Source organism: Podarcis cretensis (assembly GCF_951804945.1).
Source record: "Podarcis cretensis genome assembly, chromosome: 12".
Classification (NCBI taxonomy): domain Eukaryota; kingdom Metazoa; phylum Chordata; class Lepidosauria; order Squamata; family Lacertidae; genus Podarcis; species Podarcis cretensis.
The window spans coordinates 30,004,184-30,025,875 of NC_137181.1; the positions used below are offsets into that span (position 1 = coordinate 30,004,184).

Genomic DNA, 21,692 nt, shown 5'->3' on the forward strand with positions numbered 1-21,692 from the left:
GAGCAGACTAACATATGCTGCTGTAAGGGTATGAATTATTTCAAGCTATACAGAAAATCTAATCAGAAATGAACCAGTTTGCCACCTTTGGGGACCTATATGATTGGACCAAACATTGTGTCACTATGTTTATTAATTCAGAATTATCTGAAATAAATTTATTGTCAAGTTTATCATATAGTTCTTTCTTTGTGTCATTAGCAGTTTATTATTAGCATTCTTATCTTTCATAGCATTCATGAAAATCACATGACAGGTCCATTGAACCTTTGCCAGCCTTGCCTTGGGCTCTTGGGAGCTGGAATCCAACAACATTTGGAAAGCTATAGGTTAGCCACCCCTGGTCTATAGGAAAGTTAGTAGTTCTTTTCTCATTTGGTAGTTGTTATGTAACAACTTCAGGCTGGTCTCCAGACTGTCTGGGAAATGTTGCTTCCATTAGCCTCTTTTCATGGATATGTTCTTGGAAACCTGGCAGACCCTGAATGTGTGGGAATGTTGGGAAAAGGTTGATGTGGAGACTGGCTGGATGCTGCCTCACAGCTTCTAAAACGTTTTCCTCTTATACTGTAGTTCACTTTTCCTGAAAACCTAAAAAGAGAGGTTAAACAAATCCACCAACATTCACATATCTTGGTCTGTTATTTTCTAAAATGGGAATAACTTAGGATCAAATTTGGGATCTACTATCACATACACAGAAATTAAGGATTAACTACTGCCTATTAACTACTTTGATTGTGAGATAACTGTATATCTAAAGAGTAAGTAATAGATTAAAATAGATGGCATTGTACTCTGTGGTTGTTGGATTGCAATTAGAGGGAAGCAGCTATTCTAGATTTATATTTTCATATTTTATATAGATATAGTTGTTCTTTTAAAAAATGCAATTGTTTTCAACTGTTTCCATAATAAAATGTAAATTGTAAAATGTAAATTGTTACACACACACACACACACACACACACCAATTTATATAACTGTTTTACATGTGTAAATATGAATAAATAGGTACCACTTTGGTGGGAAGGTAAACTGTGTTTCCATGCGCCTCTGTGTGCCAGAAGCATGCTGACCACATGACCCGGAAAGCTGTCTGTGGACAAACGCCAACTCCCTCAGCCTGAAGCAAGATGAGCACTACATAACATAGTTGCCTTTGACTGGACTTAACCATCCAGGGGTCCTTTACCTTTTTTTACCTTTACATATGTACAGTAATTATTTTGTAAATCACTTTGAAAACATTAATTTCAGATGTACCTTAGTAAGCAATTCAGAAATGAATGAATAAAAACTATAGCTTTTCAGCAAACAGGAAAAAGCTTCAGTTGTAGTCCAGCAAAGTTTTTGCTTTAGACAAGCTGAACAGATACAAGATGCCTGTGTGGTATTTAGTTTCAATCTGGGACCAATTTGTTGCCTGTTCACAAAACCGAACAAGGTTCCCAGGAGTACCCAACAGGGTGCCCTCCAGATGTTGCTGGATGACAACTCCTATAATCCATGACCATTGACCATGCTGGCTGCGGAAGATGGGTGTTGGGAGTCTAACAACATCTGGAGGATGCCATGTTGGTGCCCACCATCCAAGATCATTTCCATTGCCAGAGTCAACTCTTCGCAAAGTGTATTTCCCACACAACTGCTAGCCCCTCAAAGATCTCTGATGAAGCAACAGAGAGTTACTCTATATGTAGCTTTCAGGCAGACTTGAGTCGCAGTATTTTATTGTATCTTTAATCATTAAGCAGTTGGTATTTCACACTAAATAAACTGACATGAAGTGTGTCGACAGTTTTGTACTTTTGTTAATATCCATTGCCTGTTTGACAGCACTGAATGTGGGGCTCACTCTTCTCAGTCCTTAGTTTTGCGAAAGAAAGAAAGATGATTTGAGCTCCACCTTGTGGGTCTCAAGAGCACATCATTTAATTCAGGTCCTGTTAAATAGCTGTTTCTGCAACCTTTACAAGACTAATGAATGTTGTAATCTTCCTCTCATATGCTATTACTTTTTTGTCTGTAAACTGCTCAAAGTTGGGATGACCAGATTGGTAAAGAGGCACAGTCAGGTGCATTTTTAATAGTTGTGTAGAAGAGGGAATTTCAGTAAGCATAACTTGCATGGCCTGCTGAAACTGAGTTTTCAGCACAACTTTCAAAGTGCAGGTGACCTATCCTCTTTTTCATCCGGCAACCCTATTCAAAGGGTTTATTACTGCAAGGTATCAGAAATAGGATTTGTGGCTTCAACAAATTCTGCCTGATTTACAGAGCAATCCTATGTGTGTCTATTTGCGGGGAAGGGGGAGTTCAATCCAGTTTCTCATTAGGTAAGTGGGAACAGGATTGTACCCTTAAAAGTGGCATGAAGGAAGAGGATCTTTCAGATTTTTTTCTTTCTTCACTGCGCCAGTATAGCAGTGCTATGTTGGTGTTGACATAGCAACTGGTTCTTCCAAAAATATTGTCTGCTACTGTCTACCAGAGCAGCACAGTGATGTCACATATATAGCTCAACTGGTAGAGCCTGAGACATTCCTCCACATGTGGTGGGAATGCCCTAAAATTCAACCCTTCTGGACAGCAGTCCTACAAGAGATATGCAAAATAACTAAACAGGTATTAGAACTCCCTCCAGAAATGGCCCTGCTGAACATCTTCCAAGTTCATAATGACCACTCACATTATACAGAGCTTATAACCCACCTACTCTCAGCAACCAGAAGCCTCATAGCCAGACAGTGGAGAGACCTGTCAGGAGTAGACATGGACCAATGGCATCCAATTGTATGGGAAATGGCCTTACTAGAAAAACTAACCAATATTAAGGCTTTCTGGGAAATGATTTACAATGAAATGAAAAAGGTATTTAAATATACCTTCTTGAAGAAACCAGAGGCCTTTCTCCTGGGCATGGTTGGCCAACTGGTGCCAAAGAAGGACAGAACTTTTTTATGTATGCTACAACAGCAGCAAGAATACTGATTGCAAAATACTGGAAGACACAAGATCTACCCACTCTGGAAGAATGGCAGATGAAGATGATCGACTATATGGGACTGGCAGAAATGACCGGCAGAATCCGAGACCAGGGAAAAGAGTTGGCGGAAGAAGATTGGAAGAAATTTAAAGACTATCTGCAGAAATATTGTAAAATTAATGAATGTTAGATTGATGTTGGACATAAACTAAGTGGTTACCAGCTGTAATGTAAAGGTTGAGTAATAAGTTAAAATAAGTTATAACAAGTTACAATAAGTTGCTGAGTTAAGAATTCGAACTGGAATACAAAAGGGGGAGGTGAGAAGAGGTCCGGGAAATAAGTTAATGGAAATAAGTAATGGAAACTACATTTGTTTTGTTTTGTATTGTATTTTTGTTACTTTTTGTGCATTTTTGTTTTTTTGTTTGTTTAAATATTTATAATAATAAAAAAAGAAAAACTAACCAATAAACTGAAGCTGAGACGGGGACAAATAGAAGAGGATGCCTTCACCCCAGTATGGCTCCCTTTTATCACATACACAGCCCAACAAGACAAGAATGCACCATCAGCATACAAATCAATCTGGCTTATCTGACCAAACAAGCCCTCTCCCCCCCCCCCCCAATGCACACAAACTCCACTGCAGCCAACCAACCACACCCTGCCCTCCAATACCTCTCACTGCCGAGGCAATGTAATAAACGAATAGAAAGGAAACCTACCCAATCAACGCTGATACAAAACCCCACAAGTACACTATACAAAAGAATATAAAGCTCACCAGCCCAAGCCTTCCTCTCCCCCCTCTTCTTCCCCAACCCTATACTGTACACAACACTAATGTCTAACAATAAATGTAACTGATTTGTAAGGAAGACTGTACAACCTGAAAAAAGGGAGACAAGGCATGTTCTTTTGTAAACCAAGAAAATCTTTAATAAAAAATAAATAAACTGGCAGAGCCTGATCCCCTCAATCTCAGAGTGGTGGGCTCAAGCCTTCCACTTGCAAAGGGGGAGCTTTGAAAGCAGGGCCAGATTTAGGTTTGATGAGGCCCTAAGCTCCTGAAGGTAATGGGGTCCTTTATATGTCCAGCTGTCCTTTGTCATCAACAAATTGTCGCTGTTTTTCTGTGTTGAATATATGCTATATGGTAATTTATGGACCTAATAGGTACCTAAAGCCATTTGCACATAACAAAATAACACAAAACACTGTTGCTGTATGCTGGTTTTATTTTATTTGTTTTTTATCTTATATTTTGGAAATGTACATCCAGGTTTTTTCCCTTAAATTTTTTTGGGCCCCAAAAGAGGCCCTCAGCTACAGCTGGTTCAGCTTATACGTAAATCCGGCACTGTTTGAAGGTGATGTTCAGGCGGGCTGGCGGGCAGCTTAGCCTCGTGGAACCCCGGGCAGTCTGCGCAACCTCCTTGCCACGTAAGGGCAGCCGCTTATCAACCCTTCCGCGCTCGAAGAACCGAATCCCAGGAAAGCCACACCCATCCATTCTACATAAGGTCTCCTCCTCCGACTCGCCCCCACCTCACCGGATGTATTCCCCGCTCGCACCGGAAGCGGAAGTCTCCTTGAAGACGGAAGTGGAAACGGCGACTCCCACCCCCCAATTATCTTATACCTTCACTGGTTCGCTTCATTTTGACTGCGCAACTCCGGGACCCCAGGAGAGGAGGGGTTGCAGGGTGAGTCCCTCCCGCGAGACAGCTCCGGTTTGGGCGGTGGCGGACTCGGCCTCTCTTTCCTCTGGAGCCGCAGGGGCGGCAGTGCTCAGCATCCTGCAGAATTGGGGTGGGGTCTTTGAGGACGGGGCGGCCTCTGCGCGCCTTCGCGGTGCTGCGCCCTTTGGAGTTCAAGTAAAACTTTTTTATTATTATTTTACTTAAAACCTAGGTAAAACTGCAGAAAAATTTAAGTGGGTTATATAGTGCAATCTTAACCATTTCTCCTCAGAAACTGGTCCCACTGAATTCATTGGGGCTTTGTGGCAGGGAAGTGGGGTTGGGATTGGAGTCTTAGTCTCCCGTTCCACGATTTCCCCCGAAAGCATTTGGGCAGCGGCGTAGCGTGGGTTGTCAGCACCCGGGGCGAGGCAAGTAATTTGCGCCCCTAACCCGGGGCAAGGCAAGTAATTTGCGCCCCTAACCCCTAACCTGCCGCCGCTGCCAGCTTCTTGCTGCTGCCTGGGCTGGGGTATTCACAGTTCTACAAATCTTTGGCGCTGGCTTGCTCCATTAGTTTAACTTGGGGGGGGGGGGGTGAGAGAGATTGCAATCGTGCTATGTGCACCGAGAGGAGGGGGCACGGTTGCAACGCAGTGGGGGGGAGAGAAGAAGAGAAACTAGCAGGAGAACCTTGATTTCCCTCTGCAGCTCTGTGGGGAAGGAGGGCGCAGACTGGGCTCCTTCCTCGCCACAAGATCCTGGCTGCGGGGCGCAATTCGGGAGGCTCGGCTGGTCGGGCCCAGGCCCCGCGGGGCTCCTCCGCGCTCCCCTCCCCCGGCCGGGCGGCGCCTGCGAAGGCTGCGGGTTCCGCTGCACCTCCGTCTCTCTTTCCACTGGTAGCGAGAGCAGGTGGGAGGAGGCCACCCGGGAGCCAGAACCGGGCGCCAAATAAGGAGAGTGGGGCGGGCCTGGATCCTGGCCTTGTTTGGCGCTTCCCCTCGGCCGGCGGCCCAGCCAAGCCCGCGGCGGCGAGGCGATGCCCGCGCAGGGGGGCGCCCACCCCTTGGCCCCCGCCCGGCGCTGCTGCCCCAGCACCTGCCCGCTCCTCCCAAGGGGCCTCCTCTCCCTCCCACCTCTTCACAGCAGTCCTCGCGGGGGGGGACAGGCTCGACTCTCCCCTCCCTCTTGCGCCCCGTCCTGCGCGCGATCCTGGCCAGGCTCCAGCTCCGGACCTCCTTGCTGGCGCCTGCTGCTCCCCCTGGTCGCCCAGCCCGACCCCTCCTCCCAAAGGAGCTGAGCCCCGAGGCTCTTCGGCGACTCTGGAGGCGGCGAGTGCGCCCCCCCAGATGTTGCGCCCGGTGCGGCCGGCACCCCCTGCACCCCCCACGCTACGCCACTGCATTTGGGAACGAGAAATTTGAATGTTATTAAGAGATTCTCATTTAGATCTGGAAGACATTCACGGCCTTGTCATGCTATAATATTCTTTTTTCTTTTCTTTTTTTGAAAAAAAAACAGTGTCCATATGAACGAACACAGTTCTAGTCTTCCAACAACACTTTAAACTACTTTCATCAATTTGCAGCAGCAGACATGAGTGGCTCCAAACCTGATATTCTGTGGGCCCCACACCACGTTGATAGATTTGTTGTCTGTGACTCAGAGCTCAGCCTCTACCACATTGAATCTGCTGTCAGTTCTGAACTCAAAGCAGGATCACTGCGTTTATCTGAAGAAACTACAGCTACCCTTTTGTCCATTAATTCAGACACTCCGTATCTGAAATGTGTGGCTTGGTATCCTAAATATGATCCTGAATGTCTCCTGGCAGTTGGGCAGGCCAATGGCCGAGTTGTCCTTACCAGCCTTGGCCAAGATCATAACTCAAAATCCAAGGATCTGATAGGAAAGGAATTTGTTCCAAAGCATGCTCGGCAGTGTAACACTCTGGCATGGAATCCACTGGACAGCAATTGGCTTGCTGCAGGCCTAGATAAACACCGGGCTGATTTTTCAGTACTGATCTGGGACATAAGTAGTAAATACACTCCAGAAACTCCAGTTGCTGCTGAGAAAGTAAGGCTTTCATCTGGAGACACTGAAGCAGGACTTGTTGTGACAAAACCACTTTATGAATTAGGCCAGAACGATGCTTGCCTTTCTCTCTGTTGGCTTCCACGGGATCAGAAACTTCTTTTAGCTGGAATGCACCGAAACCTGGCTATCTTTGACCTTAGGAATACAAGCCAAAAGATGTTTGTGAATACGAAGGCTGTTCAGGGCGTAACAGTTGACCCCTACTTCCATGATCGTGTGGCTTCCTTCTATGAAGGTCAGGTTGCTATATGGGACCTTAGAAAATTTGAAAAGCCTGTATTGACCCTGACTGAACAACCAAAACCTCTAACTAAAGTAGCATGGTGTCCAACGAGAACTGGATTGCTAGCTACTTTGACTAGGGATAGTAACATCATCAAGCTCTACGATATGCAGCACACTCCTACACCTATTGGGGATGAAACTGAGCCTACAATCATTGAAAGAAGTGTGCAGCCCTGTGAACACTATATTGCTTCCTTTGCATGGCATCCCACTAATCAAAATCGAATGGTGGTTGTGACTCCAAACAGGACTATGTCTGACTTCACTGTGTTTGAAAGGATCTCTCTGGCATGGAGCCCCATTACCTCTTTAATGTGGGCATGTGGGAGGCACTTGTATGAGTGCACAGAAGATGGAAAGGCTAGTTCTTTGGAAAAAGACATAGCCACTAAAATGCGTCTTAGAGCTTTATCCAGGTACGGCCTTGACACGGAACAGGTCTGGAGAAACCATGTGCTAGCGGGAAATGAAGACCCACAACTGAAGTCACTTTGGTACACTCTGCACTATATCCTTTTAAAAACTCTTGTATGCGGGAAGGAGTCTTAATATAGAGGGCTGGCTGCATTGTTAGGCAATGCTTTTGTCCTGGTGACAGATGAATGAGATATTCTCTTCTTAGCATTGTTTTGATGTATTTATTTCTGCTGCTTGGGAAGACTGTAGGTGGGATGGGCCAAAGCTTCATCTAGGCAAAAAAGAGCCAGACAACTGCAAAGATGTCCATTTGTTGTAGGACAGGAGGTGAAAGAAATAAGCAGCAACAGAAACTTGAGACTTAGGGCATATTGGCAGGAGCAAAATATGTATTGATGATCCACTGGTGTCCAAGAAGACAGTGGTAGTAGGAAGGAAAGGTAGAGGAGGGAGCACATGGAGCAGGGTGGGGTCAGGGTGATGCACCACTTTCCAATTCCTTTAAGGAACCAGAACAGTTCTGCTGACATGATGCAGATTTAACCAGTAGTATAGTATAGTCTGTGTAGGGATGCGGGTGGCGCTGTGGGTTAAACCACAGAGCCTAGGACTTGCTGATCAGAAGGTCGGCGGTTCGAATCCCCACGATGGGGTGAGCTCCCATTGCTCGGTCCCTGCTCCTGCCAACCTAGCAGTTCGAAAGCATGTCAAAGTGCAAGTAGATAAATAGGTACCGCTCCGGCAGAAAGGTAAACGGAGTTTCCGTGCGCTGCTCTGGTTCACCAGAAGCGGCTTAGTCATGCTGGCCGCACGACCCGGAAGCTGTACGCCGGCTCCCTTAGCCAATAAAGCGAGATGAGCGCTGCAACCCCAGAGTCGGCCACGACTGGACCTAATGGTAAGGGGTCCCTTTACCTTTACCTATGGTCTGTGTATTACATAGGACACGTGGCTGATTTTTCGTTAAAAGGCTACTCTTCTTCATCCAAATGTGTGTTACTCTGTTGAAGTTTATTTATTGCCTTAGGCTATGACAACCAGCAGAAAATAATTTATATGTTCAACAGAACAAACATCAATAGTTACAAAAAATCCCAACACCAGAACAAACTCATATAAACTGCCCCAAACCATATCTAGCATTATTTTTTAAACCATTAGAAGAAAAAGGTTCTGCCGTCCCATTCAACCAACCCATTAGATAATGAGCCATTAGATAAAAACTTTAGATAAAAACTTTAATTAATTTACTTTATGCCTGAAAAGCAAAGTCACCACTGACCTTCAACCCAAAACTCATTACTGGCAGTGCTCAGGCCGCATGATATGGCACAAATACCAGCTGTTGAAGGGTGGAAATGGTAATAAATTCCACTGGGATAGCAAAAGCTCTTTCTTTGTGGACCTTAAGTAGCTTTTGGGATCCAAGCTGTAGTTCGTTTCTTCAAGAACTGAGGAGGGCCAAACCCAGTGGGGTATAGGAATTTCCTAGCCACCAAATGCATCATCATCATCATCATCTTTGCTGCATCTTATTTTAATGTTAATTTGCCAAGTTTCCTATACTTGAAAATACTTATGAAGCAGTATACTGAGGATATGGATCAGAAATGCACAGGAAACAAAGGTTCTTTAGTTTATGCAGGCATCAAATCTATCGTGAAATCCTCTATGGGTAAGTGCATTTTGACTGATTTCTTACTTAATTTTTAAATTTTATTTTAATGAGTGATTTTGGCCAGCTATTCAGTCCCAGCTGCACCTACTTCGCAGGGTTTATGTGAGTGGGAAATTTAATGGCCCGATGTACACCAATTTGAGGTTCTTCAGAGAAGGGTGGAATGTAAACACATCTGATAACAAAAATGAAACCTTCCTGATGTCTTTTGAACTCATGCCGTTTCTGAGTGTGTTTTCTCAACCACTTTTCTGGTTCACATGACATTCTGCATGACTTCCTAGTACCCCAAGCCAACTTAATCTATTTGTACACAGATTTCTAAAAATAGATAAATCCTTTCTCCCCAAATGAGTAATTTTTGTCAGGTTTTGACAAAGGTGCAAGAAATAGCTGAAGAGCTGACTTAATTAACAATAACTGATGCTTTTATCGTTAATACAGTGGTACCTCCTGTTGCGGACGGGATCTGTTCCAGAGTTCTGGTTGAATCCCAAGGTTTCTGCAACTGGAGGGACCACTTCTGCGCACACACGGCAAAAACCCGGAAATATACTTCCAGGTTTGCGCTTACGCATCCCGAAGTTTACATATCCAGAGGGATACGTAAGCGGAGGTACGACTGTATTGGTTTTAGCTTTACATGTTCCTGAATCTAAGTTTCTATTTATCTTTGTATGCAAATAACTCAAAAAACAATTGCTCTTTAGGAACAACAGAGAACCTCAGGCACAGCAGGAGTGGATCAGACAGACAGGCTGACATTATTCAATATCTGAGTGAGGAGAGGTCACTGGCTTTGCAGCTTTGTGGATGGATAAAGAAGGGCACAGATCTGGATGTGGAGCCCTTTTTATACTCTTTGGAACAGGAAGGAGACTGGGAGCGAGCTGCTGCTGTAGCTCTATTCAACTTGGACATTCGAAGAGCAATACAGATATTGAACAAAGGAGCATCTTCTGGAAAAGGTACCTGCTGTGATTTGGTATCACTTTGGCAGAGTGAGCTGCTCCTTGTTGCATTTTCTTTAATAATATCCTGCTTATCAGTGAAAATAGAGATTTCATATTCTCTTCCACTTCACAAAGGATTGAATCAGGTAAGTGCTCTGCCAGATGCAGCTGGTGTCTTCTGTTTGTGGAGGGCTGTTTTACACCCTATGTTAAAAAGAACATGAGAAAAACAAACCAAATCTGAATGTTTTCCATTGGCAGAAACAGGAGGCATGAATGGAACCCACTGATTATAGCACTGTGCAAGTGTTTGTAGCCAGTGGCTGTTTTCTATATGTTCATGGATCTTTGCATTCAATACAGTATATTGGGGGGGGGGGGGAAACCTGGTTGGATCCCATACCCAATTGCATTAGTAACAGGAAAGGATAGACATCACAATTCTACTGCACCATGGATGAAGCATTGCCATGGATGAAGAGGCTGAAGGAGCAGTGGTACCAACCCGCCCCCGCCCCCATTTCTTCATCTGATGTTGCACTATGTCCTGGAATCAGCCATTCTGAATGGTAGATCAAACTAAACAGTTATGCATGAGTAGAATGTGGTGTATGGAGGAGTTCATGTCAGTACAGTGGTACCTTGGTTCTCGAATGGCTTGGTTCCCGAACAAATCAGCTCCCAAATGCCACAAACCAGGAAGTAAGTGTTCCAGTTTGTGAACGTTTTTTGGAAGCCAAACATCTGATGCAACTTCTGCTTGACTGCAGGAAGCTCCTGCAGCCAATCAGAAGCTGTGCCTTGGTATTTTGTTTTTTTCAGAATTGACTGAAAACTTCTTTATTATTCAAGTGCCCTATCCCACCCCGCCCAGCAGTTATACATGCATGACTAAAACATTTTGGCTTTTAAATGTACAGGACTACCTTCAAATACAGTCAACATACAATAGAAAGGAATACAAAGTTTGTACACAAACTCAGCAAGGAATACACAGGTCTGCAACGGTTTCGGGAGTCAAACAGACTCCCAGAACGGATTAAGTTTGAGAAGCAAGGTACCATTGTAGTGTTACTTTTCCCAGTATCGGGAAGTCAAGTTCTTCTCATAATCAATAAATTGTACCAGCATCTTTTGTTCTGCCTTTCAGAGCGAGTTCTGTTCCAGGGTCAGTGGCAGTTGTTTTTGTTGAACACCTTGATTGCTGAGTTTGGGGGTACAGATCCCTCTGTCATCCCAAACAAAAGATTTTAACTGTATTTTCAAAATGTTCTTCAGAAGTGGAAACCAAATGGCTTGAAATGTTTGCTATTGTGTGGCCTTTATTTTCGCTGTGCAGGTGATCTAAACCTCAACGTAGTGGCCATGGCATTATCAGGCTATACTGATGAAAAGAACTCCTTGTGGAGGGAAATGTGCAGCACCCTGAGGTTACAGCTCAACAACCCTTATCTCTGTGCCATGTTTGCTTTCCTAACAAGTGAATCGGGTTCTTTTGATGGGGTTTTGGTAAGCTATTTTTGTTAGCTAATCTCCGTTGACTAAATACACAAAGGCACAAATATTCAGATGCAAAACTGAGAACTTGATCTGGTTCTTTGTGTGTTAGAAAATTTGGCCCTGGGCTGCTTAGGACTTCGGTCTTCAGCAGCTTTCGTGAAACAATCCACTGTGAAAATGTTATTGAAAAGGAAATAATGAACTCAGGTTTACGAGCATTGGCCATCATCTAAGAGGTGGAACATAACCCTAAATAATTAATTTCCCCAGATGGATTCCACTTCTCAACTTTGAGGTGGGATCCCAGCTTCACTTGCTTGACAAAAATACATTAAAGGTCCCATTCTGAAGATTAAGGGCAGGGATGTAGAATTTGTGGTCCTCCAGATGTTGCTGCACTCCTGGCTTCCATCGGTCCCAGCTAGTGGGGCCAGTGGTGAGCAGAGACAGGAATGGGATGGGAATCCAGAACATCTAGGAGGTCACAGGTTCCCCAGTCCCATGTAAACATTTTCCTTAGATATTGCAAAGAGATAGGATTTGTTCAGCAGAGGTAGAGCCTGCACCCCTGCCATTGATTGTACAGTGGTACCTCGGGTTACATATGCTTCAGGTTACATACACTTCAGGTTATAGACTCTGCTAACCCAGAAATAGTACCTTGGGTTAAGAACTTTGCTTCAGGATGAGAACAGAAATCGTGCTCCAGCGGCACGGCAGCAGCAAGAGGCCCCATTAGCTAAAGCGGTGCTTCAGGTTAAGAACAGTTTCAGGTTAAGAACAGAACTCCGGAACGAATTAAGTACTTAACCCGAGGTACCACTGTACACTGCTTCTAAAACTCCCCCAGATTTGGGAAGTGGTGCTTGGAAACCAAACTGAGAAGTTGCAACATATCTTGCACTTGGCAAGCAACTAGAAAAAAAGAATAGTTTTCTCAAAATCACTAAGGCTGTTTTTATTAATTTGTCATCTTATACAACTGTAAATATAGAATTGTCATAAAACTTAACATGAGCCTTTTTTTTCAGGAGACTGGCTGTTTTTTTCCAGGCTAATGCTAATGTGTTTTGTATTATTTCAGTATGAAAGTAATGTAGCTGTACGAGACAGAGTGGCATTTGCTTGTAAATTCCTAACTGATGCTCAGGTGAGATGATCAGATCTGCCATCATTTTCTTCCTTTGTTCTTTCTAGATAACATAAAGGGTTGAATAAGTAATCACACACAATATTGCATGCTATTCTCTGGGTGTTGGAAAAAGAGTTTTGTCATCCAAAAGAATTTGATAGCCATCCTGAAGTATAATACTCATTTGAAATAAGTGTAAAATCTAATAGAGACTTGTTGTACCTTAAAGACCAAAGATTTATTATGACACAAGCTTTTGAGGACTCGTCTAATGATCTCTGTACAGTCTTGTAAAGCATTTGCCCGTGGCAAGTATGAACTGCATCTGGGCAGTAAATATTTAACAGAGAAGAGTCTGCTTGGAATTCATGATTCTTTTAGGCCACTGCATTTGTTATGTATCCTTTCGGAAATATTTTGAAATTGAGTACACATTGAAGGTGGATATTATTGCTTTTATCGCTAAATCCTGATGATTAGATATAATAATCAAGACTTTAATTCTGCAGTGAGCCGAGCCCAACCATACCCCATTTGTATATGTGTGTGTGTGTAGGCGTGTGGATGTAATTCAAGGAATGAGCAAAACACTGACCAATCTTCTTATTTTAAATAGCTGAATAGGTTCATTGACAAACTGACAAACGAAATGAAGGAATCTGGGAACCTTGAAGGAATTCTTCTGACAGGACTCACAAAAGATGGAGTGGATTTGATGGAAAGCTATGTTGATAGAACAGGAGATGTTCAAACAGCAAGTTATTGTATGCTGCAGGTTTGTATTTTTTTTATATACAAAATCTCTGATTTATAGAATTCATGTCAATACTATACAACTCATTTTTTGTGTAACGTGCATAATGTAATATTTAATAAATCAAAATTTAATTAAATGATACTGTGCATGGGGTTATTGTTTTTGTTCATTAGTATTGGATGTATTTTTATATTATCAACCACCCTGTGATCTTCGGGGGAAGAATGGTATAGAAATTTAATTAATAGCAATTCATTATTGTGCTACCCAAATGTTAGCTACTGTGAAGCAATTCTGATAGGATATTGTGGGGCAATTCATGACTTAGTTCTTGGTAGCGTGGCTGCAGCAGGGGTGGGAGAAGCGAAGTGACTGCAACTTTTGATACATGCACCTTCATCCTTGTTGGTTTACAGAAAGCCACAGTTTGGGTTGGGGTTATTTGCAAGCTAGGCAAATACATCATCATCATCATCATCATTATTATTATTATTTTAAGTGGTGTTCATAAACAAGCTTTAAAACTATTTAAAATGGGTAAAACAACATTTCTTAAGCTAGTGTTCAAAATAATGTAATGATGGTTTAAGACCATCTTTGGGGAGACCTTTGAAACAGTCTCCTCTATGCCTACCTTTTTAGGGTTCTCCATCCGATGTGCTTAAAGATGAGAGGGTTCAGTATTGGATTGAGAACTACCGGAATCTATTGGATGCATGGCGGTTTTGGCATAAGCGAGCAGAATTTGACATTCATCGGAGCAAGCTGGATCCCAGTTCAAAACCTTTAGCCCAGGTAAATGTGCTTCTAATTTTTCTGGCCATGTAGTGAGTCAATTTAGCCAATGGACATAAAGCAGCAGAAAAGGAAGATCCAGTTGTTTGCACGGTGCTTGTCTGAGGCACTACTGGTGAGCAGTATTGTTTTTGTTTGGTACTGTTTTGTGTTTTTATATTGTAAACTTTGATCCTTGGATGAAGGGTGGTATAGAAATTTAATAAATAAAATAAATAAATGCCAAACCTTTATTTCTAAACAGAAAGTCCACCCAATATTGGCATATATATTTTTATATTTTTCAAAATCAGTATCTCTCCCCATATCACCTGTCTGTCCTTTTTTTCTTTCCTGAACATACAAGCTTTTAATTTTTTAAAACATGTTTTGCTTCTGAACTTGTAAGCTCTGTTTAGTTATTATGGCCCATTGATAACCCTATCATCCCAGTGGGTGGGTATGAAGGGGTGCAGCTTGAAAAACCTATAGGGTAGCAATATATCTACTAGTTGCTTAATAATAAATAAAAGCAAATCTAATCACCCTCATATCCCTTTTTTATATTTGCAAGGTGTTTGTAAGTTGCAATTTTTGCGGAAAGTCAATTTCGTACAGCTGCTCGACCATCCCTCATCAGGGCCGAGGATTCAGTCAGTATGGCGTAAGTGGCTCCCCGACCAAGTCCAAAGTCACAAGTTGTCCCGGTTGCCGCAAGCCCCTTCCTCGCTGTGCACTTTGTCTCATAAATATGGGCACTCCAGTTTCCAGCTGTCCAGGTATGGCTCCCTCCCATTTGTTGAATTTCTCCATTGTATTATTCATAGGCTTCTAGCTATGTGGTACAGAAAACTGAATACAGTCCTGCGAATGCTTATTTTGCTGAACTGCTTTACATCAGTTCACATCTGAATGACTTTCTCTGAAAATGAGCTGTTTGTTACTGGCTTTGTCCTGCTTGTATTAACTGCCCCATCCTTATTGGGGTGTGTGTTGTTTAGTCGTGTACGACTCTTCGTGACCCCATGGACCAGAGCATGCCAGGCACTCCTGTCTTCCACTGGCTCCCACAGCTTGGTCAAACTCATGTTCGTGGCTTCGAGTACAGTGTCCATCTCATCCTCTCTCATCGCCTTCTCCTTGTGCCCTCCATCTTTCCCAACATCAGGGTCTTTTCTCTTCTCATGAGGTGGCCAAAGTATTGGAGCCTCAGCTTCAGGATCTGTCCTTCCAGTGAGCACTCAGGGCTGATTTCCATAAGAATGGATAGGTTTGATCTTCTTGCAGTCCATGGGACTCTCAGGAGTCTCCTCCAGCACCATAATTCAAAAGCATCAATTCTTCGGCGATCAGCCTTCTTTATGGTCCAGCTCTCACTTCTATACATCATTACAGTGGTACCTTGGGTTAAGAACTTAATTTGTTCTGGAGGTCTGTTCTTAACCTGAAACTGTTCTTAACCTGAGGTACCACTTTAGCTAATGGGGCCTCCCGCTGCTGCCTCATTGCCACTGTGCAATTTCTGTTCTCATCCTGAAGCAAAGTTCTTAACCCGAGGTACTATTTCTGGGTTAGCGGAGTCTGTAACCTGAAGCGTCTGTAACCCGAGGTACCACTGTACTGGGAAAACCATAGCTTTAGCTATATGGACTTTTGTCGGCAAGGTGATGTCTCTGCTTTTTAAGATTCTGTCTAGGTTTGTCATTGCTTTTCTCCCAAGAAGCAGGCGTCTTTTAATTTCGTGACTGCTGTCACCATCTGCAGTGATCATGGAGCACAAGAAAGTAATCTCTCACTGCCTCAATTTCTTCCCCTTCTATTTGCCAGGAGGTAATGGGACCAGTGGCCACGATCTTAGTTTTTTTGATGTTGAGCTTCAGACCATATTTTGTGCTCTCCTCTTTCACCCTCATTAAAAGGTTCTTTAATTCATTCTCACTTTCTGCCATCAAGGTTGTGTCATCTGCATATCTGAGGTTGTTGGTATTTCTTCCGGCAATCTTATTTTCGGCTTGGGATTCATCCAGCCCAGCCTTTCGCATGATGAATTCTGCATATGTTAAATAAACAGGGAGACAATATACAGCCTTGTCGTACTCCTTTTCCAATTTTGAACCAATCAGTTCCATACTGGGGTGTAGCTTCCCTTTAAGTCATCTTTAAGTGCAGCCTTTGCCTAACCCACATGCTCTCTTGCAGCTGTTCACGGTGCTGTTTGAATACCACTTCTTTAAGTGCCAGTCAGGCACTGAGAAAACAGGCCCTTGGGGGGCCGCTAGGGGGGCGCCTTGGAAGATGGCGGATATTAACATCTATCCAGCTCGCACGAGGTAATTAGAGGCTGATTATGGGGAGTATATCAGTCTCCCTTCATCTCTCCAGGGGGGAGAGATGCCGTTTTCACCCGCTGTTGCCATAAATCACCCCCGAGTTCGGAAGAAGGAGGGGGTGAGGCACTGGGTGCACAACCCTTGGCGGGCCTCGGAACTCCTCCGAAGCTGCTTCCAGGTGCGAAACTAGTTCCGTTACTTAAAAGGAAAAAAAATTGGGAAAGATAATGCACATGCTTCAAGAGAGGCAGGAGGTTTTTATCTGCTAACAATTTTACCACTGAAAGGAAGAAGACTGAGGCGGACTGAGATGGAAGATTACATCAAAGTACTACAAATATGGTATGTGGATTGGAATGCCGGAACTAAGGGGGGGGGGAAACGACTTTTTATTTCTTTTGCTCTATGTGATTATTAATAACCCTCCCTCTGAAGATCCGTCACAGAAATTAATTGCAAATGGGACTAAAAATGAATTGTGTGGGAATAATTATGAACTCTGTGAAGGATTTGGAAAGAAGGGCTCTCGTGACGCAGTAAGAATGGAAACTTGATAAGAGACCTGTGTTGCTGGAGTTGGTCTTGGGGAGGACGAGCCGAAGATATATTATTTTCGAGGAGATTGCGAACTGGAAGGGGCAGCCCTCCTGCAAAAAGACTAATTTACTATACAACAGGTCGGAAAAGCTAAAGAGCGAATTTCTAGACTGTATTTCATCGGAACGACAAAAATGGCGATTACTCGCTCGAGCGGAAAGGACTGTTGGAGGAGAGTGATTTACGAGAGAGCAGCACAAAGCCCACACAGAAATACAAATAAGACTGTTTTTTTCAACCCACTTGCGGAGCATATTGGAGGAAAATGGAAAGGAAAATGAGTAATGACAAGTATTGAGAAGAGGAGCCTGGAAACATCATTCTTAATATGGAAGCAGAACAAATATTCGAGGATTGGACTCCTGCCACTCAAGAAGCATGGGTACCCCCCACAAAAATTTATAATTTGGAAAACAATTGGATTATATATGTATTGTTATAATTTGGACTAATTGATTTGATGTGTTTAATTTGGAAATATGAAATTTAATAAAAATTATTTTTTTAAAAAAAGAGAGAGAAAACAGGCCCTTGTGGGTTAAGTTCAGACTAAATGGTTCTTGGAGTTTTTAAGGCATTTTAAAATTTTGTAGATAATGAGAAAACTTAAATCATGTCTGGAATTCAAAGAGCTACTTAGGGTCAACTCGGAAAATCTTTAAATATTTTGCCATAAATAAGAAAACATGCATACAGAATCACAAACTGCTTTTGCAAGTCTGTCTCATCATCAGTTTGCCATGTGTCATTGCAAAACACAAGCCCGGAGCTGGCTTAGGTATGCAGGACTCATCATGTGTTTCATTGGATCCTGACCACCTCTATAGCAATTTCACGCATCTGTTGCCCTGCAGATACACATGCTGGGAAGGGCGACTGGCCTCAGCTTTGTGTGCTGTGAAATAGAGGAGTATGGTGATGACACATGACTACATTTTTGACACTTTTTATCTGTGAAGAAGTGCTTCATATTTACAGGAAACATAATGTTTGAAGAGACACTTATTTCCCTGATAATGATTACCCTCACAGCTGGGAGCCAAGTGTAAGATCTTTTCATCAAAATGGGTACAGATTATTTGTGCATTATTTGAAAGATGCTCTGTGCTGCATGAAATTCCCATTTACAAATATTTGTAAACTTTAAAAAAAAAATCTAGAGGAGTTCTCACCTGTATTATGGAAATTGGCTTAATACTTTTCAGCCTGGGGATGTTAACTGCTTGAGAGACTGATTATTATGTTGCTTTGATTATACTGGGTAATTTTGTTTTCTGTGCCATTTCAAAGTTGTTTCCAATCCTAGTCATACTCCGGATAGACACATAGAAATTATTGGACATTAATTGCAGTAAGTCTCCTCTGAGTTGAACTTAATTGGATACAACCCTGTCTCCATTGGTTTTAAACAACCTGTTCTCATTACCATAGAAATCAATTCAGACTACATTTTCTTATTTATAGGAGGATCAAAGTCAGATGAAAAGGTGGATCTTAGCAAGGACAAGAAATTGGCCCAGTTCAACAACTGGTTTTCCTGGTGTCACAACTGTAGGCACGGTGGTCATGCTGGACACATGCTTAGCTGGTTCAGGTAAGTTAACAAATAATATTGTGTTGCTTAAGCCATGGGTTCTTCCGGACTGCATCCCACCTATTTAGAACTTCTGCTTATATGGATTTGTAGGCCAGCACATACTACCAGACTACTAATTCTGCTACAATAGCGCTGAGAATTTAAGACAAAGCCCTTGAAATGATAAGATTACCCAGCAAATGAAAGCATATGCATGAATTTGATACCTTTGATGAAAGTCTGTTCACATTTCCTCAAAATATACAAGAATTAAGGAGCTTTTTTTAATTACAAAACCCAACACCACCTTGAGCATTAACCGAACATGGTAGCACATAATGTAGAACGCTTCATAAGACAAATTTAGTGTCTCTGAAGACTAAGGGAACACAGGGCTTTCTGCTGTTCTCATGTGTGGTGTTCAAGAGTGGTTTAATGTTGAATGTTTGCCTGGACTCTAAAAAGTGGCGGTATAAGAATTGCAGCCAACATGGCATGATCAGAGTTCTGCTTGCACAATGGAACTTCCACTTTCCCCTGCAGTCCCCCTACTACCCTCCGAATTTTCTCTGAAAGGTCTCCCAACCTGCCAGTGCAGATGTCAAAGGCATAGAGAGAGGTTAAGTTCCATTGTGCAAGTGGAGCTTATTGTAGTTCTGCTTTTGGACTAGCACTGTTGACTACTGCTCTAAGTCTAAATACCTACAACAGGCATGCTCAAGGATTTATGTGCCCCCTTGGTGGAATCCCCCCCCCCTTCTGAACAGCAGGTCTCCATTGGAACTAGTTGCATATGGTGCCTTGCAAAACATGCCTTCCTAGTAACTCATGCAGTTGGCATGAGTGAATTCATTACACATGTGAAGGCTAAATTGCTTTTTTTGCACTTCTACAACTTTGGGGCATTTTTTATTTCTCAGGGTCTTACAAGTATTTTCTCTGTTGTCTTGCTGTAGCCTACATGCCCTCAGATGTTATAATAAAGCTGTTCATTATTATCACAGTAAATGCTAGCTGACACATGGTAGGATATTTTAGGCATATGGTTTTCTCAGTATTGACCTCAAAGCAGTTATATTACCTTTTTAAGCTATCGCCCTTTGTTCTAGAAGCTCTTTCAACACATTAGCTGTAGCCCAGAGCTCTATACAATGCACTCATGAAAGATTCTACGGGGAATGAACATAATGTTCCAACTGCAGTCAATTGATGTTTCCAGGCAGTGCATTTAGGCTCAAATGGGTGGTGGGATGTTACACACATTATTCTGTGGTAGCTAATCATCTTGTATTACATTCCAAGCTGCATTCCTCCACTTCCAACTGTTTTAATCTTTAGCATCAAATCAATTTTACTTTTGAAGCATGAACACACTGCTTTCAATTTATTGCTTAGAATAAGAATTGGGGGGAGATATTTCAGAGACACTTTTAAACTGTAGCTTGTAGAGTGGATTATAGACATGAGCAGCTCTGGATTATTTTTTTATAACAATTTTAACCATTTGTGTATTCTGTAATCTCTTTCTAACCAATACCAAAGTGCTTTATTCTTTTTTAATGAGAAAAATAAACATTAATTTTTTGTTTTTTTAAAAAATTAAAAAGGCTGCCTTGCAGTGATATAATGCTACTTCTTTCTTATCTAGGGACCATACTGAATGCCCTGTTTCTGCCTGTTCCTGCAAATGTATGCAGCTGGATACAACGGGGAATCTTGTCCCGGCAGAGATGATCCAGCCATGAAACATTAGAGCTTAAATAAGGTCCTTCACATGAGAGGCTTTCTCCAATAGGTTTCCCTCACAGCCCGAACACATACCTCTGAACGTGTTACTGTTGACTTGCCTGTAATAGAAAAATAAATCATCCTATCACATCAGCAATTTGATGTGTGGTTGATTTTGATTCTTCAAATTTGGCATGTGGACTTTGTTCAGTGGGTTGTGAAGCAGTTCATTTAAGAGGCATTTATAGGTTTCATTGAAATTCAAAGCAGCCTTCAGGAAGACTTTCAGCACTACACTGTCCAGAGCTTGAGGCTTCCATCTGAGATGAAGTGGCATCATTTGCTGTGCTTTGGTAACTCCATGAACCTATAAAACACTATTGAAAACTCTTCTTGGAAAGACAGTCATGCTGGATATGCAATGTTTCCACCAGCATTTTTTCTAGCTTAGATTTTAAAGTGTTTATGCTCCCATCTATAACTTAGCTACCATTGCATTGCTTTTCTGTGACACTCCTAAGACAAATCTTAGCATGAGTTGAGCTGCTTTGGTTTGGATGAGTAAATAGTAGTAGCTCAATGCCAGTGTAACATGCTTTGCGGGGCATCCCAAAATAATGTAATTAGTGTTACACAGCTACAGTCCGGTATTAATTAATCTGAAGCTTTTTAAGTTCAATGATGTGAAAGACCTAACCTTTGAAAAAAATGACAGCTTACCTGTATTCCCGAAACATACTATAGTGTGAATTGCATACATCCAAATTTTGCTTTGGGTCACGAGGACATTCATTTGCATCAGAAAACCACAAGCATATAATACACAATCAAGAACAGCCTGAGACATTACAGTTAAAAGTTCACTTACAAAATGTGGACGACATAGAATATGTGTTGTGGCAATAGCTGCTCGTATCAGATGTTGACGAGCAAATAAATTTTACCCCTCCAAAAAAACTGCCTATGTCAAAATAAAGGAGCTTATCGATTTCGATAGTGGATAGTATGTAATATACTTCAATAGTGTAAAGTATAGAAAGGTAACATTGCCATGAAATACAGAAGATGGTAATACACTGACTGGTATAGAACACTAGTGCAGGTGTAGAGAACTTTATATTTTGCTCACCTACAACTCGCACTATCAGTGGCCACGTATACTGGGGTTGATAGGAGAGCCAAAGATTCCTC

At 42.4% G+C, this 21,692-nt stretch overlaps 1 protein-coding gene across 1 annotated transcript; it reads left to right on the forward strand.

Annotated features, from left to right (window-relative positions):
- Positions 1-4,555: 4,555 nt before the first annotated feature.
- Positions 4,556-21,307, forward strand: MIOS (meiosis regulator for oocyte development). Its single transcript, XM_079948160.1, has 11 exons — positions 4,556-4,698; positions 6,196-7,567; positions 9,053-9,151; positions 9,865-10,122; positions 11,447-11,616; positions 12,692-12,757; positions 13,356-13,514; positions 14,139-14,291; positions 14,845-15,049; positions 18,662-18,791; positions 20,422-21,307. Exons 2-11 carry the CDS (start codon positions 6,271-6,273, stop codon positions 20,516-20,518), a joined length of 2,634 nt encoding a protein of 877 aa, XP_079804286.1. The 5' UTR covers positions 4,556-4,698; positions 6,196-6,270; the 3' UTR covers positions 20,519-21,307.
- The last annotated feature ends 385 nt before the right edge of the window (positions 21,308-21,692 follow it).

Bases quoted from the DNA above. Each gene is read 5' to 3' on its own strand.
- MIOS (XM_079948160.1), top strand. From the start codon at position 6,271: ATGAGTGGCTCCAAACCTGATATTCTGTGGGCCCCACACCACGTTGAT. The intron at 11,617-12,691 runs GTAAGCTATTTT...GTATTATTTCAG, and splicing joins GTTCTTTTGATGGGGTTTTG to TATGAAAGTAATGTAGCTGT. The intron at 13,515-14,138 runs GTTTGTATTTTT...CTACCTTTTTAG, and splicing joins CAAGTTATTGTATGCTGCAG to GGTTCTCCATCCGATGTGCT.